Consider the following 27,318-nt stretch of genomic DNA (forward strand, 5'->3'; position numbering starts at 1 on the left):
AAATATTTGCAGATACAACAAAAATTTTCTTTCATGCGATCAAAGATTAACAACATACAGCTATTTTATAACTCAGAATTTTCTGTCTTTAATATTCAACATATATGCTCAAAAAATGGGCAACGGGTTTATTACGTAATTCGATAAAACTTTATCTCAAGCACTTTAACTAACTCGACCTGGATCCAATCTGCTTCCCGCGCTTACATTTATTAGCAACCTCATTTGCAGGCTCCATGGTTTTGTTAAGTGTCGCCGCTAATAATAAAAGGTTAAAAATACGGCCTGTCCTGTGAAAATTAATATTTTACCTTACGCTGTAAAAATGCAATCATAAAAGAAAGAAAAATAAAATAAATAAACAGACTTTTTTTAATGATAAAAATCTTTTGAAAAAATATTCATTCGATCAAGAAGCAAATAAACTAGTTCTCAGAACGTCAATAGATTAGTTACATAAAGTTAACATGAGACTTTCCCACTTTTTCACCAAAAACCTCGGTGGGACGACTTCAATAACCTTCGAGATAGAGACAAAAAAAGTTTACATTTTTTAACAAATTGTAGAGCCTATTATTTAGAGTACTTAGATTTTACCGGTTTTAATTTTATCGAAAATATCGTTAAAAATGTTTTTGTCCTATTTTATCTAAACACCCTCGACATGTGGGACATTGTCATTCTTTTTGTTAAAGCTCTACTCGCTAAAAGATTTGGTTAATTAGAATATTGGCTAACCGAGACCACCTCTAAAGCACTATTTGACGCAATTTTACTATACATCTCAGGCTAGGAACTTTTTACTAGCAACGAATTTTTCAGAATAAAAATTTAACCTGTGACCACAGCACAAGATAAACATATCATAAAAAGGAACACACATGGTGAGGTTAGCAAAAATAACAAAGAAAATTATAACTCGTTATTTTAATAAATTACAATATCAGCCTCTTGAATAAATCTTGATTAAAAAATAGATATTCAAAAAAATAATGAAAAAAAATCAATTTATTAATTATATATCTAATATATACTCTCATGAATTTGCTCATCTGTATATAACATCTGTAATAAAAATTTCGATATGCACAATATAGAAGAAGAGAATAATCAAATATTGAAAGCGCATCTTTACAGCATCACGTTAAGTTCGGGAGGAGATCACTGCATCAAAAATGACGATTACCCAAGTGTTTCAGAAGTACAATACTCCATGATTCAAAATAAAAGGATGTAGCACAAAGCAGCCAATACTTCGATAATTACAAAATAGAAAAAAAGGGCTGATAACTGTAGCTGACTGTAAAAACCTCAAAGACACAACCATTATGATTCAGCCTCTCTTTAAATGCATATCTTACAAAATGTAAATCTTAGAAATAAACTGGTTTAAACACACATGATGCTGTAAAGAGTCATATTGTATGTAGTATATATATTTACATTTGTCTAAAAATAAACCGAACTGGATTGACTTAAAATTGCGTTAATCTCTGCCTAAATTATTTTGTGCATGTATGTATGTCAGCAGAACAAGCCCCATTGCCAACGGTTCACCATTGAGTCACTGTATGTATGGCATAATTTTTGTCGGTCACGTGTTTACAGTCAATTAGTTTATAATTAGTAGCAACTCGGATGATCAATTAGAATCTGTTAGAAAATAAATAAATAAATAAATTAGTTCAATGCATTATAAAAATCATTTCAGTGTCCGTATTATGAATTACACGCTTAAAAATAATAAATATAAAAACAATATAAACAATTTTTACATAAGGCCCAAAAATTAAAATTACAGACAGTACATGCAGGAAAAATTAAAAGTCTAATAGGTGCCTTATTAGTAGTAATAACCGCAAACATGATTGCAACAATAAAAAACGAACGAAAAAGTTAAAAGTGTAACAGATGCCTTATTAGTAACATAACTGAAAACATGATTGCAACAACAAAAAACGAACGAAAAAGCTAAAAGTGTAACAGGTGCCTTATTAGTAGTAATAACTGAAAACATATTGCAACAGAAATAAATAAATGAAAAATGTTAGGTGAACATAAAATTAGTAATTAGATACAGCACCTGTTCAGTTAGTCACTGTTTGTATGGGTGGTACATTTTTCTCACTCTTTCTATCTGTGCTTTCAGCGTGTCTAAAAAATATATCGAATTAACAAAGAAGCCGAAAGTGATTTTTATTGGTAAAACAATTTTACAAAGACGAGCACGTTGGAAGAAAGGTCCAGATGATAAAAAAGTATATTAGGACCAAATTCTATTTGATAATCCAGTTAAAATTAAGACATGCTAAACGTAAATAAACTAAAGGCCTGACACAAATTAGAAAAAAGTGTAAAGTAACTACCACTTTACGTAACACACCATGTAAAATACCTGCCGTGTATCTACAAACTGTTGCTATGGTTACACTTGAAATAATGGTTATTAATAAAAACAGATGATGACGATTAGTTTTTATTATTAAATATCTAAATTACTTTAACTGCATTGGGTTAATGGTTGCAATTGATCATCTTTGTTTTCACTATTCCCATGGGAATTAAAATCATTTAAAAAAATTTGCAGCATGTAGGATTGCAAGGTTAAGAATCTTTGATTACGAACACTTATGAACCTTTTGACGTACTATTTTCTGCTGGGTCAATTCCAAAAAATAAAACTTTATTTTAAACACTTTTATTTCTTTCTTTATAATGTCCTCTAAATAAATAAATACAAGACTGCTATGAAATAATAAAATCCATTGCTCAAAACCACTACTAAAATCTTACATAGGGAATTTGAATTGAACAAAATTTAAGTACAAGTGATAAAACAGGATGCCATATTGATATACAAACAAATAAAGAATAAAAACAATTTCCCCATCTAACAAAAGTTAGCTTCTCTTTTTTCTGTTAGAATTTTAGAAATTAGAACACAGAGGAACGTCTATGTTTCATAACATGTTGCACGTTTTTTTACAAGAAACCATTTTATAAGAAACTTGACTAGTCACTGCCACTGCCATCAAATATCAATTAAATGAATAAAAGGCAAAGGTCTTATTTCACCATTTTTTGTATCATTTGTTAAGAAACTTCCACTAGTTGGCTGTTCGCTCATTTCTTATATAAAAAAACGTGAAACATGTCTGAGTTTTCATGAAATCAGCTATATTGTTTTTAAGATTTGTAGTCGTTTACCTCAAACCCTGTATGTAACTGACTTTGCAAGCTATATCTCACTGTAAGAATGTAAGAATGTTAACAGAGAGGGGGGGGGGGGGTCACACTTCTTTTAAAGAAAAAAATCAGGCTGTGGTTTTTGTTATAACTAGTTAAAAAATAAATAATGCATAATTAAGGTGCCTTGGTGTTTGGTTTCATTTAATTGGGCCATTTAAGATGTTATGTTGCAACTTGCATTAGTTTTTAAAATGGTTATTACAATGGTTAATATTAAAAATAAATAGTTATATTAAATATAAACATTTTTTTAAACATTTATCTGACAATTTTCAATAAAAACTTGAAAATCGTCACTGCGTACGTAGAAAAATAATAAGTTAGTAAAAAAATTCTTTTGTTAATTTAAATAGTTAGTAAAAAATGCTATAATTTTTTTAACAAAATAATTTAAAAGTACAAAAATGTATAATTTCGCATTCCATATAAACTACACTCTATTTTTAATTGTTATCTTTTTGCCGCAAATAATATGTTGTTCTCCAAAGCCGCAAAGTCAAGAATAGAAGCAGCAGTGCTTCTATAAGTATCTATTGGATAAACACCGTGCAGTGCAGCCGATACTAAATTAAAAGTTACGTTATTATTAGCAACAGTTAATATCGCTTAAGCTACATATGTTTATGATCGTTAGATATATATTACTTTTAACTGTTTAGATGTTATGTTTATTGGGTTAACCACACAAAGAAAGCAAAATGCACACTTTTTTTAAAAACAAACCACACTTGTAAATCTACACTATATTCCACATGTTTAAAATGATAAAATACCCTGATGTTCTGACATCAGCCCATGGCTTAATAAACAGACGATTTATGACAATGTAGTGATGATAGTGTAAGCGGTGGTTGAACAGGATTCATGCTCATTTCATAAAATTTGCATAACACGTTGTCGAAGTGCTCACCTGTGGAGTTTCGAAGTGCATTAGTGAATGTTGAAGAATTTGGTATTATTGGTGAAGGACTTGGTGGGTAGTTCAGTAAACCAGTTGGAGAAACTAAAACAATGTTAAAGAGATTATTCCTTGTTGATTACTTTAGTATCATAAAAATGTTTATTTCAAGACACACATGAAATAAATAGTGAAATTCAAAAAATTAAATATTTTCAGAATTCTCGTAATATTCAAATAGTAATAAAAACAGTTTAAATAAAGCTACATAAAAGGCTGAAATTTTATAAATATAAATGGTGAAAATTTCAAGTAAATCTGAGAACCTTTTAAAACACACCCTTGTTGATATTGGCTGGAAAGACCCACCTGCACCTCCCTTCCCCACACACAAACTGATTGTGCTATGCACAAACAAAATGTCAATTTTACAAGTTTCCAATATAGCACACCTTAAAGCACACCAAAACACTTGATGTGTGCTTTTTACTGCACATGTCAAAATCTTCCTTTAAAAGTCTTGTAGAACAACAAAGAATTAGTTTACCTCCATTTTGTGGTGATGGTGTGGCAATATGATTGTGAACCTCTCCTGCACAAGGAGGCCGATAAGTTCCATTTAAAATTGCAAGATCTTGAAGTTGTTTTTTCTTTATACCATCCTCACCATCTTTCTAGAGATTGAATTGAATTCTTAGAGATAAAATATAATGTCTGAAGATATAAAAGTTAGACTTTTGAAGAAATGAAACCTGGACAGTTTTATGGTTAATGGTTAGTATGGTTATGCTTAGTACCATTTAAGAACACAAACTTATGTAAACTCCCATAAGTTCACTTTTATCAATGAAGAAAATAATGCATTGTGTGAGGCATAAACTTTTGTAAATCAATAAATAGAAAAAAGAATAAACTTTTGCTAGAGGGAAAACATAAATAAACATTTTGTCAGGAGAATCATCCAAAATTTAAATGATCCTTTTAAGGCTCAAATTTAGTGTTTACATAAAAAAGAATATATATATAGATTTTAAGAATTAAGAATTATTTGCAAGAACATTTTGCAAAACCTATGAAAGTTTTTCCTCTCAGGGTATTCAACTTACTGGCGGAGTGAGAAGGAAATTAACTTCCTCGACAGCTTTTTGTAGTTTTAGCCTAGCACGTTCTTCTGTATCTTCCACCATAAGAAGGACATGAAGGTCTTCATCAAGATGTTCGAAGTTAGGTTGACCACGTTTCTCATCTTCTACTTTTTTGTCCTTCATGGACCCTCTACCTCTTACAAGCAATTTTGCACCTGTTTCTTGTTCTACTTGCCGAAGTGTCAAACCCCTTGGACCAATAATCCTTCCAACAAAGTTGAACTAGATAAAGGTTAAGTTCTAATATCTTATCTGACCAAGTAAAAATACACTTTATATATGAAAATTCAGAAGTATATACGGACATACCTTAGGATAATCTTTGACTTTGGCATAAACTTTTTCAGTCAATTTAACAACTTGCCCTTGTTGCTTTGGCAGGGACATAAGAAAGTTGGAAGGACAAAATATTTCAGTGCGAACTCTGTTTATTTCTAAATAAATAAAACAGTTAGTTTCCAGTTCTCATAATTTTAATATTTCAAAGTTTTAAAAATGCTTGAGAATTTTACGTAAGAACATGTGGCAGAATTCACAAAAGGAGAAAAATATTGGCTCCATGGAAAAACAACATTTTATTGTTTTTAAATATCAAAAGCATGAATAGAAAAATAGAAAAAATAAACTGTTACAAGTGAGAACTTATGGCTTTTTAAATTATTAATAAAAATAAAGAAATTTTAACTCTGCCGTGATGCTATATATCAAGTAAAACAAAAAATAAAACAAATCTCAAACAGAACTCGGTTTTTTTTATATACTCTGGTTCTTAGTTTGTAAAGTTTGTTTGAATTAGACAGTAAAACAAGTATAAAATGCTAAATTTCTTCTATTGTGATAGTATGACTTGACAGGTATCTCAGTCCAGAATATCTGATTTTTTTTTTTTTTTTATATATTTGTTTTTCACTTCTGTAGTTTTTCGAGAAATCTGACTAAAGATTTTGCAAGATTACTAAAAGCTTTGGGTATATACTTGCACTTATCACAAAAAACCACTAAGAAACCAAACTAACAGTTATAAATAATAACAGACAATAAAATCTCTGCATAAAAAAAACATTTGGTAGTTTTTTTTTTTTACTAAAATAAGTTCTAGATAGCTCTTTTTAGTAAGATAAAAAATAGCCACAATTTTAAGCATCATTTTGTTCACTAGCTAGCTAGCTAGCTAGCTAGCTATAAAAACATTTTGTAAAAACGTGACCTTTAGCTACATGTAAGTCATAAATCATAAAATTGGAATATAAAAACACAGGATGACATTAACGTTATCTTTTTAAATGTTATTAGCAGCCATTTTCAAAATCGGGTAATCTGAGTTAATTAAATTTGTTTATTACCTTCGTCTAGCAACCTTTCTGTATGAAGAAATATTTTCGGCATTTTCGACACAGACATTTTGTCCTGCAAAAGCTGGTGCAGATAATCGGTCGCACTTAATTCATCTTGAACCATTTTGCGTGTATTTTGTTGCGGTTGTGTCGTGGCAGGATTTGAGTTGTATAATCTGGCTCGCTTCGTTAGTGTCTCCAGACTTTCATGCGCCCTATCAAGCAGTAAAGAAGAGTGTGAGTGATCGCCGGTGCACGCCAGTTTGATTTGTGAAGAATAAGTAAATACAAATACGGGGGTATCGTGGATTAATTTTTCTTTAACAATATTAACGAAAATTATTCTGCAGATATAACCAAAAGTTTAGCAGCGCTTCTTGTTAAGGTGATGTTAACAACTTTAAAATGTTATAAGAAGCAACTTCCTAGGATTTAGTTTAAGTATAAACAGAAAAATTAATTAAATAAATCTCCTTCGATGATTTAACAGTATGAACACCCTGTTTTTTCTTTGAACTCCCCAATTCGAGGCTGTGTAAACATCGCTCCAGGAGTTAGGAAAACACGAGTTTATCCGGTTCCAAACTAAGCCAGTTGGAAGAAAACAGCAGCCTTTTTCATAGCTGTCATCTGTCATTTATATTATGTCAATTTTTGTTTGACCCATGTTACTATATAAGAAGTAAATCAGGCCAACTTAGATTATAAAGCAGCGAGACCCCCGTTTTTAAAGTGCGTATTGGCTTTATAAAAATATATTTATTCATAGCAAATTGCACTTTTTGTTTTCACGGTAAATAACAACTCAGCCTGAAAAAGAGTTCTTTGTTTCATCTATATTAAACATTTCTCGGGAGAAACTATAACAAGTTGCCGAACAATCGCTTCAATGGCCCGTACGCAATTATTTTCTTGAACAGCACACAAGTTTTAAGTGTAAACGTAATTTCTAGAAACATAATAGTGTTCTATTAAATTAGTTGTTTATGTAAGCGCAAAAAATAAATAACTCCACTATGAAATCAACAACAAAAAATAAACGTTGCCATTTCACGTTTGTGACTTTACTCTCACTTTGACAGGAAATGATGTCATGTCACAAAAATATAAAGAGGAAAAGTTCAGAAGGAAAATATCACGCTGTCGCCCAGTACCATCGTCATTACAGGAGCTGGGGATAGCATTTGCTATGCATATGTCAGAAAAATACGAATCTGTGCAGAACATTTCCTGCAAACCTGAACCCAGGGCCTGTAGCGTTTTTATACAAGAATCTTCTACAAGTTAACGTTACAGCACCTAGGATTAAGATCTTTGAGAACTTACTTACCCCGTTTCATTGTCGCAACATATATTATTTTTCACCCATTCAGATATCGCATGCATCCCTTCAGCATTTAGGCTAGACTGATGACTGTACAGACTATTTAACATGACTCGCTCTAAAGATCCCCTTTTCTTATGAATGATAATTTTTAGTGACAGTCTATTTCTATACCATTTTTATATATACGTTCTTCTCTCCACAGGCAAGCAACAGTTAATTTCAGTTTACTGCCTTCCAGCTGTTTTATAGCGTGCCCATCTTCGGCAAAATATGCGTGAAGTAGAACTGTACAGACAGTGAGGATATGACACAAGTGATATCGAACTCATTATGTTCTGCCTTGTAGCAACACTATAATGCGCAATAACGCGTGCATGTTAGAATCAGAGCGAGTTTCGTTCAATGTTGTTCGAATGTCTTCTTTCACCCGCTTCAATGGTTTCTGCCATTATGTCACATTATATTTTATAAATTTGCCAAACATTTTTGTTTTCTTTTTATGTTTTTGAAATTAGTAACTAAGTTCACTGAACATGAAAGATGCATATTTAATTTCGTAAATAGCTGCACCCTTAACTCAATGCAGAAACATTTGTTAGTGCTTAAAGAGAAGTGCAAGCCTTATCATTTCTCACCCAAGTCATTTACGAAGGGCCTTTTTACACCACGTCAAAAATTGACTAGCTAAAATGATATTTTCTCTCTGATGTTAGTGGGATCAGCAAAAAGGCTGAGCAACACAAAACTTGTTGATGCATGAAACGTTAAACTTGAAGTGAAGAAATTCATTACACCTGGCGAAGATAGATACATTGTATCTGCATTCTCAATTTGCTTAACACTTTTGTGATCTTACAAAAAAATAAAGAAAAAGGGAACATAATAATTATAGTAATAGAAAATTGAAATGCAACATTTTATGAAACATTTTATAACTATACAATATATTACAAGCATATCCTAAAATAAATCTAGAATAAAGACTATTACTAAAATATAAATATAGAAATGACCCATTGTAATTTGTAAAAGAAAGAGCCTATCATGCTATCTCCTCAGACATTTGTTTTCTCAAACACTCGTTTTCTGAAATGTATCTTAATACAACGCTGATAAATAGTTGATAACCAGCAACGTTCTTTCTTTACACGAAACGATGCAACAGACGTTTTTATCGGGGACGCCACGATACGTTATTCAAGCCTTGAAATTGACGTTTAAGTTGAGCAGAGTCAGCCCAATCTGAGTTTAAATGCAAATCCTGCTCATCTTCCGACAATTTCTAAAGGTAAAATTATTTGGTTACATTAAATTTAAAATAATCGGGTGTTGTTGACGATGGTTGCTCATATGTAGCAATATTCAACGACTCATATATGCCATTATATGATATGGCATTATATGATAACATATATAATATATTTATATATTCATATATCATATACGTATTATACATAATAATACGTATATGATATATGAATGATATACATGATTTATAAATGAATATATGATGTGTGAAAGATATATAGCATATAGTACCGTAAATCCTCGGTGAAGCGACGCGGAGCTATTATTTTAGTGCGAGGGCGTGTTTATTCGAGGGCGGTGCTTATTCAAAAGACCAATTTTCAGACAAATTCATTTTTTTAATTCTTTTTTTTTTTATAACAAAAGTGTCTTTTCTTGTAAAATCATAATTAAAAATGTCATAAGTAAGCACTGCGTTTCAACTTTAAAGGGTTATTCGAGGGTGGCGCTTATTCCAGACCGGCGCTTAACCAAGGATTTACGGTATATCTATGAAATATAGTATACATACAGTGCTTATAGTGGCTCATATATCAACAGTTCATTATTATATATATATACATACAGCTTTCAGAATATGGTCAACGCAATAATTACACATCATAAACAAAATTGTTGAGCTATCCAAGTGAATCTGGTCTGTGTTTTATAGACATTCCTACTAAAGTTAGTTGCTTCAGAACACCCAAACACCTTTTTGTAAACAAATTTTGAGTAGAGTGTGTAGTTGTGCAGGATAACTGTATTTGCACCCTTTTGGTTGGTCACTGCCTTCTCGAAATATGTTTCAAACCTTAATAAGCGGTTAATGAAAGACACAAATTCTACCAGTTAAACCGTAGTCGCCGTATAGTCATGATTGGTTCGAAAGTTCCTATGGGGCATGTTTACAGACTTATACTTTCTGAGTTACTAAATTTAGACATTTAAAGAAGGCTGATAAAACACTTTTGATCCTACACACTGGTTTAAATAGGGTTAATACCCTGTATAAAACTGGTTTAAAGAGGGTTAATACCCTGCATAAAATTGTTTTAAAGAGGGTTAATACCCTGCATAAAATTGGTTTAAAGAGGGTTAATACCCTGAATAAAATTGGTTTAAAGAGGGTTAATACCCTGAATAAAACTGGTTTAAAGAGGGTTAATACCCTGCATAATATACCACTGTAATACAATTTATTGCAAATCTGTAACTACATTTAGAGTCAAAAAAAAATTTGATATTGACATTAGTATTCACTACCGGATACTGCAAAAATTTTCCTGCTTTGATTGGAATAAAAATACAAGTCGCTTACTCATAGTTTTGAATTGCTATGCCAAGTTTATAACACACTCAAAAGTCTAACAACCAATGCTAGCAAGATGGGTATAAGCACGCCGGGGTTGAAACTTCGACAAAAAATAAGAGGATATTAAAAAAATACTCACTCTGAACCTTAAATAAATTATAACGACAATGGGTCAAGTTAACAATTTTTTTTGATCTAAGGCTTGAGTTAACCGGAGTTTTTTATAAGAAAGTAATAAAGAAAGTTTAAGGGACGCAAAAAAATGGTTCGAGATAATGAAAATTCGAGTTACCGAGTTTTACTTTACAATTCTTTTTTTTTATATCTCATAATTACTTAATCCTATGTGGCCATACACATTTTTTTATATAAGATATGTTTAACATGTTGTAAATACATATAGTTTAGTATAAACAGACACATGATCCAACATCTATTTTATGGAAAAACATTTTTTAATCTCTGTACTCCCTGACTTGTGTAAGTTTCTTAATGTTGGAAATTTTCACAGCCTGCTAAGTTTCTTAAGAGTTTCTTAAAATTTAGTCTTTATGGGTTAAAGGTTTTTTATAGACTGGATCAAAAATTACGACTATTGATGAACGTTAGGTTGCAGATCAATACTGTGTGTGTTTTACCAATGTCCATAATAAATTAACCTCGTTTTCATATTATTTCATATTTTTGTTTGTGTATTTTGCAGAAAAAAATGTGCGTTTTAAAAAGGTTATTACAAGAAAAAAACAAGCTGACCTTCATTTCTTCTTGCTTTCGATAATAATGAGCCATCATGGCTTTCTGTTCATCTTCATTAATTACTGGTTCGCGAGATGGGGGGCCATGCCCTTTCTATGGAAAGAAAGAAATATTTTGCCCTGAAAGACCGAATTTTTGACAATTCAACATAAATGGTTATAAAACCATGTAGCAATTTTTTTTACTTATCAATACCATAAAAAATACACACCTTCTGGAGCTTAACAATGATCTTCGTTTTTTCGTTTTTTCCAACGTAATCTTGCAATGTTTTGCCACACATCAGTTCCTTACCAGCCCACCAAAGTGATGCATTGCTTTCTTCAAGCACTTCTTTTGAAGCCTTAAAATAAGAAATCAAAACAAATTACAGCGCTACGGAAATGGGGATGAAGACTCAGAAGTGGTGTTAAAAAACCTTACCTCCTGTGAGGTAAAAATCTAGAGGAGAGAGTAAAATGGAGTGGAGTTTATTGCGTTAGTTAAGAGGTATATGATTTATCAGTGTTTGAAAAAACGTTTTATTTAATCAAACTTGATCCCATGCTGTTTCACGAAAGGTTGATGACTGGCTTCTAGTGTTTTGACGTCATTACAATCTGTAAGGTATTGCACGCGAATGCAAATATAACAATGATATCATCTTCATGTTAAAAATTATGGATTACGCTGCTAAAACGAATATCATTGGTTAACCTATACTGGAATATACAAGCAGACTTACTTGAGTTCCAGTTAGGTCTTCTTGATTGTCCAGTTCCATTTTGACAGGATCATGAGGGGGAAGTCCCATGGGGTATACAATCATGACAGAACCTTTCATTTTGTCTAAAGCATCTTGCACATCAGAGAAGGTAATGCACTTATTTGCAGTGGCTAAATCCTATATCAATAAATAATATTAGTATTTTAAAACACAAATTGATAAACTTTTAAGACTAGAAAAAAGTATTAAAATGAAATAGTAGCATATCAAGAGGAATCTATCACTCTTTAAGAGCAAATCAAACGAAAGTCAGAACTGAAAAGGGTGTTCCCAGAGCTCTGCCAGCCAGCCAATCACACATTTTTACTATTTTAGAATTGAAAGACTTTAATATGTCATACTAATACTGTGTCACACAGTAAAAAATCCTCTGAAATTCATACTTTTTTTATTGTTCTACACAACCTAAAATTCTACCTTGATATCCTACCTCACATTGGACAATTACGCTTGTCTTAGAAAACTTTGCACATCTTTCAAAAATTTCAAATGATTTTAAATTTTCAGAAAGGTATATTCTATTGCAAAAAGAAATATCTCTGAAAAAAGAATTCTGCTAAAGTAATCTTTTTAAAAAGTTTATGTGAACTTTAATATTGTTTACTTGAAAAAATATGACAAAGACAGGACAATAATAATTACAAAAACTGATTTTTCAATGACTTTTTACACTTTTATGGTATTTCCTTTTATCCATTTATTACACCATCTTTTTTTTTATTAATTCTGCAGTAAAGATAGAAATATTTAAACCAGCTAGATTAAATAGTACAGATATTCTTATGTCATGAACAAGCGAGTTTATTATAGGCTTTGTCTCGACAGCTACAACTGTCATGACGGAACGAGCTTGTCCATAACAGCTGTAGCTGTCGAAATGTAGCTTAGAATAAATTCGCTTGTTCATGACATAATAATATCCATAATATTCAATGACAATGACTGAACAGATAAGTGGTAATATTTTTAATGTTAGTGTATTGGTATTAATATTATCACTATTCTATCCAAAAATTCATTATTTATTATTATCTACAAGTAACTATGGATATATACCTTTGAAACTTGTGCCTTAGCTTCAGATCTTGTTCGATTTATAACATCTGCCATATTTGCATTTGGGGCATTACCAGTTCTCCGCCCTACAGGGTCTCGAACGTATACACTACCCCCATGCGGTATGCATGTTTTTGACCATTTGTCTTCAAGTTTTAACTCCTCAATTTGTTCATCAGTAAGCCCTTGCATGTTTGGTGGTAGAGTAATACCATGCTTTGCTAATGTTTCTAGTTCTGAAATAAAAATTTTTAAAATGTTATTTAATGCATCAGCAAACTAAATATGCTTAAACTTTTAGTTGTCATAAAACCCTTTCCAAAATAATATAGAATAAACATTTTTAAAAGCCTTCACTAGATGTAATTGCTTTGCTTGATAGCACAAATAAATTTTTGTTAACATATCAATATTCTTCTATATATATAACAATAAAATGAAGTACAAAACAAGAAACATACCATGGTAAAGTCTGTCAATTTTTAATCTGCCATTAAATATTTTCACAAGGTTAGCAACTAAGACATTGATTGGCTCTTTCACGGTAGTCTCGAATAGAAACTGACTTTCGTCACCCTTTTTTACATGCAATTTAACCATTATCAGCAGTTATAATTTGTATTTTGAAAGTGTTTTTTATATATATAGCTAGTAAAAAAAGCATATCAAATTCATAACTTAATGCATATACATCTAAGAGTTATAGTAGTAAACAGGTTGGATTTTACATATAGAACTATGTTTGCAGGTCATTTGAATTTTGATGACATCACCAATGACCCATCGATGATCCAAGAAATTCTATTCTTTTTTTAGCTAATACCTATATTTCGTAGAGTTTGAAACAGTGATCAAAATAACATATAGAATTGCGCAGTTAAAAAGATAAAGAGTCAGCAAAGCAAAGTTTTTAAATAGTTGAAGAGATATAAGGATTTATAGGTTTTTGATGACATCATCAACCCTACTGTTTTGTATTAAGTGGGTTGAAATACCTTCAGGAAATTGCCCCTAATCTTAACTAATTAATCCACATCAATCTAAGTGAATTGACACCGTGTGGTAATGTCTAGGAAGTTAAAAAAAAGACATATACTTTTTTCACAACTGTTCAAAGAACATTTCTGCAAATTCAAAGGTAAGCTAACGCATCCACAATGCCTGTCATAAATACTTTGTACAATTTTATAAGATACCGTAATTCATCTTTTTACCCCTTGAGGCTTATTAAATTTTAGTGGTCTTAGACAGGAGGCTTAAAAGAAGGGGGTAAAAAAAGGGAGAGGGCTAAATAAAAAAAAAATTTATACGCAATATCTATATTTCAAGTCACGGCCTAATAATAACTTCATCTGTTTCATCATCATCTTTATCTAACAAAAGAAATTTTAAGTCTTCCATGCACCGCTTCATAAAAAGACATCAAACGGATCCTTCATCTACATTTTTAGATGCACTTTGCAGTAGCATCAGTAAACTATACTTAATGCACATGATTTTATTATCATCTGATCTGTTAGGTTTAGTTCACAATCCACACACTTTGAAGGACCAAATAAGGATTTCGTTTGACAACAGTTCCCATGCATTAAAATCCTATTTTATCATTTTCTTTTCAGATGGGGCTTTAATATTTCCTTGCTCAGTAAATGTAAACAATTCATCAGAAAACCATTTATGGTACATTACTTTCCAGTAATCTTTCATAAGGTTATTCAAAAGACTATCGTATATCTAGGTGATATGATTTGGTGTTCAAGGTCTTGTGTGTGGGCGTGTGTTAAATGCACACAGGTTCTGACACGAAAACAGGGTTCTGATAAATAGCAAACCTTTAGCACACAAAATCTGGAATTTTACTGCCTTGTGGATGGAATAGGTTATATGGTTAAGATGATGTAACCCTGAAATAAACAAAAAAGATTTGTTTCTAGCCATATGAAAAGGTAAAGAGCTGGTTGATTAAAAATTTTTGTTTAAAAAAGCTTACAATTATTAATGGAAGTTTATAATTTTTCGGAATAAGTTTGGTGATTAACAAAATATGAATAAAACTGTTGTTGGTACGCTGTAAGCATGCATATAATTTTAAACTGGGTAACACCAGGCTATTTCCACTGTTTATTTTTAAAAGGTTGAGGTTGCAATATAGTTTTAATAGAAAATGTATTAAACCTATGTGGATGTGCAACATCGTTTACCTGTACTAAACGCTCACCCATTCTGTGTTGCCACAATTCTTGAAATTTATTGCTGTGATTTAATTCTGCTTTAGTATAACAGCTGTTTCAGGCAAAAATGGACTGTCACAAGTGGAAAAAACTTCATAATAGTGTTAGGGCATGACAATAAAATCAAAGAATCAGCTGATTTTTTTCTAAAATAAAGGATCAGCTGCTAAACTTATTTTTTTTAGCTCTGACCTAACCTAGCAAAGATGAGCTACTTTAAACGAATCGAATCAGCGACTAAAAAGGCTAAATTCATACAAAATGGTCATTATTTTTAGTCCAATTACAAACAACTAGAAGACTTCATCTCACAAAAATTATGTACAGCTTTCCGTAAACACATCTCGTTGTCAATGATTTCTGATAATGGTGTTTAACAGTTCGTGGTATTATGCAAAACGTCATTTAAACCAAAGTCTATACCATTTTTGATTTGTACGTTATGAAATCAACACTAAATATCGACTTTGTCCTGGCATTAAAAATAATACTTTGAATCGTCCCAACACGTTTTTACATCTTGACAGCCATCAGGTAAACTATAGCTAGCTAAATTTTAGGGAAATTTAAGGCTCGTTTTTGAAAGGCGAAGTGGTGAATTCATTCCCATATAATTCAGATAGGAAAAAATGCTAGGATGGAAAAGTTCTGCCCTAACTATGAACTACTTACACAACCCTCTACACGATGGGGTGGCTCCTGGTGGCTCACTTTGTGGTGCTGTAGATTAGTGGTTATAGCTCTCGTACTCTCTGCAGGAGACCAGGGTTCGATTCCTCTTGACGGCGATTCGACATGGGCAAGTGGATGTTACCCATAGCCCCGGGTTAACCCAAGCCATGCGAGGGAAATTGGGGAGATGGTACATTGTGTGGGCCTTGTTGGATGTTGCTGGGAGTTGTCTAGCATCTGGCTAAGCCATGGCCCCTCCTGGAAATAATAGACAGGATATATCCCTCGATATTTGTGAGGCTAGCTAGCCATGTAAAATATGCACATCTCTCTATCTCTCTTTCTCACTTCTCTTCCTCACTTCTCTTCCACAAGTTGAAAACACTTTTCTTCTGTGCTCCAAACAATTCTCTTCTGTATTCTGAGACTTTCCTTTTGTATTTTACACTTTTCTTCTGCACTTAACACTCCTCTGCATATGGCATCAACCTTTCTTTTTGCAACCAAATTTTAAATCTGGTCCGCAATTTGACACCATACACCCATGGTCTGTATTTTTTTTACTTTTCACAATAATTATACTTAGCTGTGCTCTATTTACCAACAGCTTATTGTAGCATATACATGAATAAACTATTATCACGAATCAATTCAAATGTGAGACATGTCTACTTTTGCTATATGCATGTATTTTTACAGGTCACGTATGCGGGACTTAAGGCAGTGATACACGATCTGATTAATCGAATTCGATTAGTTAAATTCGATTACTTGAATTGTGTATCATGTAAAAATCATATGCTTACAGCATGCTCAGACTTGTCGAATTCGATTTTTAAAAAGTCAGACCAGTTCAACTTTTTAGATTAATCGAAAGGTTTTAGCCAATAAAAATGCTTAAAATCTTTACATCAAATGTCCGTTTAAAAAATGTGAGTTTCTATATAAAAAATAAACTTTAGTAGAAGAACTTTAAAAACATCATGTCAAAAAAGGATAAAACAGAAATCAAGGAAATTTTTATCAGTGAATGAAGCTTATTACCAGAAAAATAACAAAAAAAAAACACTCCATTTTTAACTTTTTCTTAAATTTTTAACTTTTTCTTAAATTTTTAGTTGTTGTAATAATAGCTGTAACAGCAGCGATTTCAACTCTGTCTTCACTTTCAAAGACATTTTATCGAAAGGAAATTATCGAAAATCTGTTTAGTTTTATATTAATGTTCAATATAATTTTGATAAATCGAATTCGATTAATTGGATCTTGTATCATCACCTTGCCACCTGTCAGGTTTCGATTTTATTTTAATGCTCAATATAATTTTGACTAATCGAATTCTATTAATCGGATCGTGTATCACCGCCTTGAGAGTCTCAAATATAACATGGCAGAGAATAAAGAAAAAGTTTTAAAAGCTGAAAAGAATAGTCTTATATCTTTCGTTATTTTTGGAATCTGGTAGCGATTTAATTTAAAAATTAGAGACAAATTAAAACATCTGACAATGGATTTATCAGTGGACAGATTTGTAGTCATTTGTAGTTGGAAAGAGAAATAGAGTGATTATGTTCTTATAACAAGTCTTACAAATAAAGATGATGAATATCAGGCAACCATGTTGAGATATATATACGTTCTCAACAAAGACTAAAAATATTTATGAGTCCTTAAACCTTAATGCAGATGAAAAGAAGAATCCAGTAAAAAATTTACCAAAAATGGGGGAGTTTGCAAAAGGTATTGTAAATGAAACGAGAGAAGACAAAAGTCTGGCAGACTTTAAGAAAAGATGCAAGAGGGGTTTCCAAAATCACGCAAAGAATGTCCTGCCAATGTCCAGTTGTATTGGGAATTTCGAGGCAATATTGCAAAGATAAAGGGTCTTTGTTATTTAAAGACCGGATTATCATACCTACAGTGCTACGTCGTTAAATTTGCAAGAAATCCATGAAGGGCACTTAATCAATAAAAACTGCAGTTTTTTTAAATTATTATTTTCGTTATTTTCACATTTGGCCGAGACTATAAATATACCTATACCTAGTTAGTTGATTGTTTCCACTGAGGGCCATTAAAAATAATTTATCTAATGTGGAGTTTTTCATGAGATAACGGACACCAGCTTTCTTTTGTTTGTGTTTTGGTTGCCTATGTGCAGGCTCTCAGGGCTCTCTCCTGACCCTGCACTAGGTGTGTCAGTGATGAACAGACAAACTATAGTAAATACAAGTGAAAATGGTAGTGTCATTATTGTATTTTATGACTGCATAGATTTATAATTTCAACATAAAATAATTTAATATGTAAAGAGTTTTATTATACTTTTACTATAAGCGTACATTATGAGGGGGTTATGAGTTACCAGCCAATATGCCGTTAACAGGGAGAAAGGAACAACAGATGTTTTACATGTCCTTTAATTATGAAAAAGACATCCACAATTGAAGATATCATAGAAAATGAAGATATCATAGAATAAGTGATATTGCTGATGTTTACCCTTAAACTGAAAATTGACAATCTCAAATATATGACCTAAAAAGTAAGGGTAAGGTAGCTGTTTATAGAACAGTTTCCTAAGATATGTCCTAGCATGCAGTGAAACAAAACCTAAGTAAGGCAAGACAGTAGGAACCTGAAAAAACTTATTTTATAGCAATTAAACATTCTTTACAAAAACAATATTGCATAATTTTTTTTTAATTTTTTTGTCTGAATAACATCCTAAAAAACCATAAATTTACATAATGCTCACTGCAATTATCAAACTAAAACCAATTTGGGTGCATAAATTTCAGATTCTAATTGTTTAAAACAAACTAATTTTTCCGTAACGTCTTTTGCTAATTTTCCTAAGTTAAGCCTTACAAAAAAAGTAAAATCTTATGATTTTTTTATTATTCAAAATATAAAAACAAGGTTGTTAATTTATAGTATGTATATACTGCAAATACGATTTGTTAATGCAGGCAAACATCAATCACCACCATGACAAAGGTTATATCAAATCACAACTTCTGTTTAGTAAACATGTTCCTGGATAAAACTACAGGGTGTTAGGGGAAATGTCTATTTTAGCCTTTATTGTCGGTATACATAAGTTTGTTTAGGGATCTTCCTAGGGCCTTCCTGAAGTCATGGCTATCAAGTTAAATAGTTAATCTGACTTGTCTATCTTGTTTATCTCATGTTTCATCTTTTGCCATTGTAGCATAATATCCTAGTATGTAACATCTATCATCCTAAACTAATGGTTGGTAAAAACTATCATGGTTGCCAAAGACACCACTTTAACCCTCCACAATTTCTAATTTTCCTGGAAAAAGGTCAAATTTTAATTAAATTTTTGGCTGTTAGTTTGATGTCAGCAAGTGTGGCCAAGCAGTGACATTTTCTACCTATTTTTTTGTTAACCTTGCTTAGTGTAATTGTGCTAGTGTTCAACAGTGAAAGACTGGTTAAGGGAAGGCAAATGAACTGTAAGGGATCGTTGGGTTGAGAAAAGAAGATGATGTTGACACCATAGTGAGGCTGATGAGAATACTAGAGTAGTGTTTTTATTATTTATTGAAGAATATGAGAAATAATACAAATAATCAAGAAATATAGCAAATTACTGATAGTAACCAGTTTTTTTCTTCCACAAACAGTCAGTTGATCTTCTGAATTAAAAAACTAGCTTTAGCCGCAGCATGTGCAGATATAAATAAAAAATTGTAAAGCATGTTTGGATTTACTATCAAATGAAAAAAATCTTTGTACGCTTCTGAAAAGACATAAAGGAAGAGATGCTTTTTAAGATGTAATATCACAAACAGATGCAATGTAAAACACAGTGAGTAATAAGATGCCATATTTAGACTAAAATTACCAAGAAAAAACAAGAATCTAATCAACTGTATATAGATTCAATGATTGGGAAACATGACTCAGGTCAAATCTGCGAAGAGGAGTTTCTTACAGTGAATGCACCAAGACAGTTTTAAACCTTGCATGGATGGAGTAACTTATTAAAAATTTGTGATACAAAGAACGTAAAGAGGTTGACAGCAGTGAAACTCCATTAAAATTAGTCAAGAAGCAGAAAAAAGACCTGAAAATGACATGCCACTTTAGTAAGCCTGTTATATGTTATGTAGGAATGAAAATATGTTTTTAAAGCATCAACCATAAAGAAAACAAGATAAAGTTGGACATGTACCTTTAGTTAATTAATTTTTGTGAAAGTTTGTCTCTGTGAAAATTCCTGGGATGATCAATTTGCGATAATTAACCCATGCAATTGCGCAAGTAGTCTAAATTTTGCTATCAGCATTTTACAGGGAATTCATTGGTATTTTATGGAATAAAAGTCGCAAATCGCAATAGTCACACTAAAACAAGTAATTCATATAATTCGTTATCAGAATCACTATAAAGCATTTGCTAAATTAAAATAATTAAAATTTAATAATAATTTTCTCAGAAATCCGTTCAATATTAAAACTAAAAGGCTAATTTTCAATTAAGTTTTTTTTGCATCTAATTAATTCGTTTAATACTGGTGCTTCAGAAGATATTCCAAACTTATATTCTATAAATTTACATCATTTGTCTAAAAATAAATGCTGGAAATACCTTCTTTTTTAAATAATAGAATATGGAATTTACTGTGGAGGATTCTTGGGGAGTTGGGTCATTCCGCCAATGTGCAGGATTTCCATGCACCCAGAAAGATATGTACTGCACTCCACTAGGATGTTGTATTGTTCAATGGCATATCAGAACCAAAGAAAAAACCATGTTTCAAGCTCACAACGATTTAATTACAGTCCTGTTGAAAAATTGTGATGAACTTGTGCTAAGTATATCTATGTGTGGTGAAGTAAAAATATGGGATGCAAACTGGACCATGATGGCGTTGTTTAAGCTACCAACTAGTAATGTGATTTATGGATCCTGGTCAAAAGATGGCAAAATGTTAAGTGTGTGCTCAAAAGGTCCTGAGCAAATGCTAATAGTATATGATTTAAATGCTATACTGGAGTGTTATACAACATTTGTGAATTGTAGGTGGCGATACAAGGCTCCTCAAACACCTGCCCATACTGGTCAGTTAGAGGTAGCCTGCAGTGCAGAGAAGCAAAAATCTTATGACTGTTTTAACGCAAGTGTATTTAAAGAAAACGGAGAAGTTATTGCAATATATCAGTCATCGTCTTGTTGTTTTATTTATTTATTTTCTGTTGACGGTGAGCTCTTGAAGACACAAGAGGTGTCGCCACTTGGTGATGAGAAGAACGTGATGCTTTGTGTAAGTGAAGTAAATGACAATTTAATATGTGTTGGTTTGCAACATGGAGTTTTTGGTTTTTACAATGCCACGTCGTTGATCATGTCAGCTGTTATTCAGGCAACTGGGTCGCCTCAAGTATGCATGTGGTATCGTGATGAATTGTTTACTGTGTCGTACTTATCTGGTGTCATGTCGTTTTGGAGTAAAGAAGGCATGTTATTGGGAGAAATAACAGGTATTGGCATACTACATGCTTTATAAGGAGCTGAAATAATATAAGTTTGTAACCTAAAGATTCGTAGAAGTCTAAGACATTTTTTATGAAACAAAATTTTGCGTTTATTTGCAATATGTGTTTTAAGAACGCCCGCTGTATAATTTTGTAAATGAATTAGCAAAAGTTTGCCTAAATAAAGTAAATCTAAGGTTTTTAATCCAAAAATGTGCTAGGTGAAAATCTTCTCGAAATGAAGTGAACGAGCAAACTGTTTCATTATTCTGTACGTAATATTTTTTGGGCAAATATGTGATTTTCATTTTAAAGCAGTGGAAACGTCTTTTCTAGTTATTTTATTCACTGTGATTACTTTTAGGTTGTCCCAGCGAATCTATCGTGCATATGAATCCGTCGCTGACAACATCTAGCTTTTGGATAGCTGGTATTATGTCCCTTCATCAAGTTACAATCTCCCACAAATCGGCAGCAGTAATTGAGCGTCAAGATTTATCATTTCTCTCACTCACTGGCTGTGGTGTTGCTGTTAGTGAAAATAATCTGGTGGCGTCTGGTGATTTCACTGGAAAGGTCTTGTTGTGGGAATACAACAAGCCACTACCAATTAAGAAAGTGTTGCTACCTTCACCCTCTATAAGATGCTTGTTATGGTACAGAACTACTTTATTAATTGGATTACTGGATGGATGTTTATATGGATGGTCGTATATAACAAGTGGGACAGTACATCTTAACGACTCACCCACGCTAGACGATTGTACACTTAAATTGTTATATAGTTTTACAGGCGGTGTAGTCAGTGTTCATTTAAACAGCACAGCAACACAACTTGCAGCTGCGACTACAGCGGGGTATTTACATGTGTTTACGATTGATCATGAGAATGGTGAGATATTAATCAAGATAATATATTCTTCTTTGCAACACAAGCCAAAAATACAACCAAGTGGCGAAAAGTTGAATATGGAGATTTGGAGTTTAACATGGAGTGTGGACGATAATATGATTGCCACCACTTCGGAAGATAAAACATGTGCTGTAGCTTCGTCAGAAACAGGTTAGCGTTATTTATTTTTCAATTATCATGTTTTAGCTTTTTTTTTCTTTAAATAATATTCTGGAGGAAAAGGAGCAGGTGGTCACTATCAGTTTTCGTTTTTTTTTTTTTCGTTCATCTCCGTACGTACTTAGGCGAAAGTGGAGGCTTAGGGTGCGTACAAAGGTGGGAGGTTTTAATACGTACGTACTTTGACTATCTATAATTCCAATTTTTATTTTCTTCACATTTTTATAAAAAAAATCCACAAATTCTGCCGTAAGCAGTCTTAAAGAGCAATTATTTGTAAGCTCTATTTTATGATCTATATTATGCCTTTGTAAAAAATGTGTTATGTGGAAATCTTTATTAAAAAATACGACCTGAATTTTAACTTTTCAGACCGTTTCAAATCAAGTCAAGGGTCACATTTCAGTGAATATTTGCGTACGTACGCAAGGGTGGCAGAGCAAAAGCGTACATGTACATACTAAGGGGAGAGAGAGGGGTCAAAGAATGGGCAATTTTGTGCGTACGTAATGTTCCTTTATGGGAGCCGTTTAAATTTCAAAATTACACTGGAAATAGGTCACAATACTCCTGGAATATACTCTACTTTTTAAAATTTCTGTATTTATTTTGAATCAAACCACAAAATATTTCTCAAAAACCTTGAAAATTTATTTCCGAAAAAAACACACACACTAACTTATAGAATCTTTACCCAATTATTATACAATAAAATTTAATTTATTAAATTTTAACTTCCATGAGCACAATTTCTCAGAAAGCTCTGTTCTTCATTGCTCAAAGATATTATTTATGATTCCAGGACAAATTTTGCATGTATTGACTGGTCATACAACAGCAGTAACGTCAGTTGATTGGAAGTTACTTTCGAACAACAAAAACATTTTAGCTACTTGCGCCGATGATCAGACTGTCAGAATATATGATGGCGTCACGTTCACTTTAATCAAAATGGTAGACACTTACAGTATATATGGCTGGCATACGCTTACTTACATGTGCATTCAACCTAAACGTAATTTGCTTATTTGTGCCACACAGAATGGTTATCTTGTCGTATGGAATTTATACACCTTTGAATGTTTGACTGAACGAAAAATTCACGGTGGTTCTATAGAAGGGCTGGCACTTGATAAAAATGAACAGTTTGTTTTTACCACAAGCTCCGACTGCGTTGTGAATAGACTTTGCCTTTCTTGTATTTCAGAGAAATACTTTAAACAGTGTTGACTGTTCTAAGAAATTGATGCAATGTCGTTTAATTTATTTACATTACTATTTATAGAATTACGAATTTTGATATTATAAACTGAGACTTAGTTTCCATTAGACGATTTAGCGAAGCGCCGCGTCTAAGAATCGATATGATATTTTTGTTTAATGGAAACAGTTTCTATTATTTGTTTTAATACGGTAAGTGCTGTTTCCATTAGACTTCTATTAGCATGTGCACTATGATGATGAGTATCGTTAATGTTCTAAACCATGGATACTATCGTCAAAAACACATGTTTGAGTACCAGATAAAAAATAAATCCCGATGATTTAAAGATTTTTGATGTTTGATTTCTTCTATTAGTATGCGCACTATATTATAACAAGTTTCGGTAATGTTTGTCACGATGGAAACTATTGTCAAAAAACACGTTTGAGTGCCAGATAAAAAATAAATCAGTGGAAGAGTCCCAATGATTTGAAGATTTTTCTGTTTGATATCTTTTTGTGAAGCATATATTACTTCTACCAGGTCTTACCAAGTATCTTGGAAGTTCTCGTTCTTTTTTCTTCGTGTTTCTCCTTTTATTTGAATCAGCAATCAACATCTTCAAAGTAATTTGTCTTTTGCGTTTGTGTTTTTCAGTTAAAATGAAATCACCGAGTTGAACATATTACATGTTGAAATCCAAACATTTTAAAGTATAACAATTTGCTTACTTAAATCAACTTTACTCAACGCCATTTTGATCAAAAGAACAAAACTGAAAAAGTTACTTTTATTATGTTCAAGCATGCCGAAACGTTTATTCACCTGTTTCCATTTAAAAAGTATCGTCTTAAGAGCTATCCGATACATGTTATGTCACTTTCACGATCGGCATGGAGTGATAACTATCTGACAGCCTATCTATGCCGAAACAACACATTTTAAATGGAAACAAAACCGCTATCCGATATGCTTTTTAGGACGCTGCGATAGTAAATCATCTAATGGATACTAAGTCTGAGAAAGGTATTAGCTACATGCAGCATATTTTGTATTGCATGAAAAAACATCCAGAGAACTGGCTTGTTGTGTTTTGATCGCTACTTTAAGTGAAGAAATTTTCGCGGAAGAAATCCTTGGGAATTTAGCGTCCGAAAATCAAGGCTATAAGAAAATCTTCCGAAGAACGAATGTGAACATTTCGAAAATTAGAAAATATTTTTTATATTATATATTTGTCTTTTAGTTTTTAAAATCTGAAAACTTTTGGTAAATTTCGCAGAATTTATTTTTTGCAAAATTAGGGTTAAATTTGCGAAAATTTGTTTCCTGAAAATTTCTTAACATACATTAACGGAGAAAATGTTAGTTTGGATTAGTTTAAAATTTTAGTTCGCAAAAAGAACACAGAACGTGATAATTTTATGACAGACACCTTAAAATCAATTTTTTTTACTAAAAATTGGGTTGTGGATAAAAAGGACGACATCTGAGAATCAGGAAAAACGGGAAATTTTAATGTAGGCAGAATTTGAGTCTTAGTCTGCTGTAATATTTTTGAGATGTGTCTTTTTTTGATTTTGAAATTTCGGTAAAATTGTAAGCAGTAGCAAAAAAAATGCATATATTATAACCGGACACGTCGTAAGCATATTAACACCAGCAGTTTGCGGAAAAAGTTGTGAAATTCAAGTTTGTGCCAATTTGTTTTTTGTTTTTTATTAAAGCAATTGTTATGGATAATTCAGAATCTCTTAATAATCGAAATATCGAATTGTTTTACCTATTACAGCAAATCTCCAGTTTCTGGAAAAAAGAATGAAAGCATATACCTGTCAGACAAAGTCAACCTGCTTACCACAACCTCGATCTCACACCCTAGCAGGCTGTGAAGCAATTTGGAAATTTAAAAAAAGTTCTATGCACGGTCGGAGTCCGATGTAGAGAGATTTCACTGGATTAAGTATAATTTCGCAAATTAAGTGCAATCGTTAAATCTCATTGCCAATTATAGAAAATACTTTTGCGGGGCAAAATGGACAGGTGTCACTGTAACTAACGAATTACATCATATTTTTGTGTCAGCGTTATTTTATATTTGAATTAAATTTGTAGCCTTCGCAGTTAAACAAAATCAACAACAAAAAGTTAAAATTAATTTTGTTACGTTATGTTGGCCTTACAACTTTGTCACTTGAAAACATAAAAGCACGCAAAAATTCTACATAAGAAGGCAAACGTAACTGCACCATAGGAACACTTATTTATTACGCCTTCGCCTTCACTTTGTGCATGAGCAAATATAGCAAAGAATTTCGCGCAAAAATTAATATGCGTCTATACCGTAGCACATACTATATTAAAACGAATTACCAGAAAATGTTTTCATTAGACAAAAGTATGGTATTAATTATTGAGCCGCAACGCCCCGTTAATTCATCTAATGGAAACGAAGTCTGAGATATGTTTCTATTTTTAGAAGATAATAACATCATATTAGTAACTTCATCGTGAAGTAATTATTCGTGAACAGGTTGTCTTATAGCTGTGAAGTGCGTCTTCACAATGTGCGAGGATGGAGAATAACATCAGTGTCGGAGATCTTACTTGAACTGTTTCGTGGGGACACGGGATGCAAAAAAGTCGTCGAAATAAAATAATGACCGCGCCAATGTTATTTTTTTTTCGCCATGCATTCAACGCATGAAAAACTCGATAATAAATACATAAAAGTATAACGAAAAATAACAGAATTGTAACAAATTTAAAAATATGTGAATTATGAAAAACAAAAAGGATATAAGGGAAGGCGACTTTGCTTACTTTTTGCTGGTCAATTAGTACAAATAATAACCAAAGATTGATTTCTGCCCTTTTAAAAGGATTTGTAAACTTTAAAAAATATCGCAAAATCCCAATTTCGCGACAAATTTAATCCTCACGAAAATTATTTTCTATAATTCTTTTTGTTTATTTGTTCGTTTGAAGGGAAGTCAACCAAAACACCAATGGGAACCTGTACTAACCGATATTAACGAAGCAGAAATTAATTTTCCTGATCCTTTTCGGTCGGTTGTTGATTTTTTAAACAATTTTATTAGATAGGTATGGTTGCTATTTATGACGATAGAAAATATGCATTTTCGCTAGTTGTCTCCCAAAATTTATAGCTGAAATGCCGTAAATATGATATTTCACTTTTCGTGCATTAAATATCACAAAATAGAGAAGGAAAATGGAAATTTGCGTAAAAAATTAGTTGGTACTTAGTAATTTTTTGTAACCCATATGATATTTTTTTCACTGAAACAGTACTGACGTCGTGAACTGTACCCTGACCTTTTGGACCGTGTTTAAAAAGACCCTGACAATACGCCAATCTTTTGCCACAATCCAATTGGTAAGAAAAAAAAAGAAAGAAAAAATGTTCAGGGGATACATGGAGGAGCGAGGTCTGCAGCTTGCTAAGCGCATTGTCTATTTTTTTAAAAATTGTATT

At 32.1% G+C, this 27,318-nt stretch overlaps 4 protein-coding genes across 6 annotated transcripts in view; 2 read left to right on the forward strand and 2 right to left on the reverse strand.

Moving 5' to 3' along the window:
• Nucleotides 1-288: 288 nt before the first annotated feature.
• On the reverse strand, nucleotides 289-6,985 carry LOC130645193 (KH domain-containing RNA-binding protein qki.S-like). 2 transcript variants are annotated; one of them, XM_057451091.1, is made up of 7 exons: nucleotides 6,636-6,885; nucleotides 5,602-5,726; nucleotides 5,254-5,514; nucleotides 4,695-4,821; nucleotides 4,160-4,252; nucleotides 2,084-2,154; nucleotides 289-1,653 (listed from the first exon to the last, which is right to left on the reverse strand). In XM_057451091.1, the coding sequence occupies exons 1-6, from the start codon at nucleotides 6,748-6,750 to the stop codon at nucleotides 2,096-2,098; spliced, it is 780 nt and encodes a 259-aa protein (XP_057307074.1). In that variant the 5' UTR covers nucleotides 6,751-6,885; the 3' UTR covers nucleotides 289-1,653; nucleotides 2,084-2,095. The 2 variants fall into 2 exon arrangements, with proteins under 2 accessions (XP_057307074.1, XP_057307075.1); XM_057451092.1 differs by lacking the exons at nucleotides 289-1,653; nucleotides 2,084-2,154 and adding an exon at nucleotides 2,683-3,812 and having other exon boundaries at nucleotides 6,636-6,985.
• A 1,885-nt stretch (nucleotides 6,986-8,870) lies between these two features.
• Nucleotides 8,871-13,792, reverse strand: LOC130645202 (cilia- and flagella-associated protein 298-like). The gene is made up of 6 exons (XM_057451108.1): nucleotides 13,595-13,792; nucleotides 13,134-13,369; nucleotides 12,036-12,194; nucleotides 11,523-11,654; nucleotides 11,309-11,404; nucleotides 8,871-9,235 (listed from the first exon to the last, which is right to left on the reverse strand). The coding sequence occupies exons 1-6, from the start codon at nucleotides 13,731-13,733 to the stop codon at nucleotides 9,125-9,127; spliced, it is 873 nt and encodes a 290-aa protein (XP_057307091.1). The 5' UTR covers nucleotides 13,734-13,792; the 3' UTR covers nucleotides 8,871-9,124.
• LOC130645199 (stomatin-like protein stl-1) overlaps nucleotides 9,201-27,318 on the forward strand; it is a 102,848-nt gene continuing 84,730 nt past the window's right edge. Inside the window, exon 1 of the mRNA XM_057451104.1 lies at nucleotides 9,201-9,204. The gene's annotated coding sequence lies outside the window, so the exon portion shown is untranslated. The remainder of the gene's footprint in view (nucleotides 9,205-27,318) is intronic.
• Nucleotides 15,870-27,200, forward strand: LOC130645198 (uncharacterized). 2 transcript variants are annotated; one of them, XM_057451102.1, is made up of 4 exons: nucleotides 15,870-15,898; nucleotides 20,676-21,549; nucleotides 21,908-22,606; nucleotides 23,418-27,200. In XM_057451102.1, exons 2-4 carry the CDS (start codon nucleotides 20,679-20,681, stop codon nucleotides 23,843-23,845), a joined length of 1,998 nt encoding a protein of 665 aa, XP_057307085.1. In that variant the 5' UTR covers nucleotides 15,870-15,898; nucleotides 20,676-20,678; the 3' UTR covers nucleotides 23,846-27,200. The 2 variants fall into 2 exon arrangements, with proteins under 2 accessions (XP_057307085.1, XP_057307084.1); XM_057451101.1 differs by lacking the exon at nucleotides 15,870-15,898 and adding an exon at nucleotides 17,232-20,154.

This window comes from Hydractinia symbiolongicarpus, chromosome 5 (genome assembly GCF_029227915.1).
Source record: "Hydractinia symbiolongicarpus strain clone_291-10 chromosome 5, HSymV2.1, whole genome shotgun sequence".
Classification (NCBI taxonomy): Eukaryota; Metazoa; Cnidaria; class Hydrozoa; order Anthoathecata; family Hydractiniidae; genus Hydractinia; species Hydractinia symbiolongicarpus.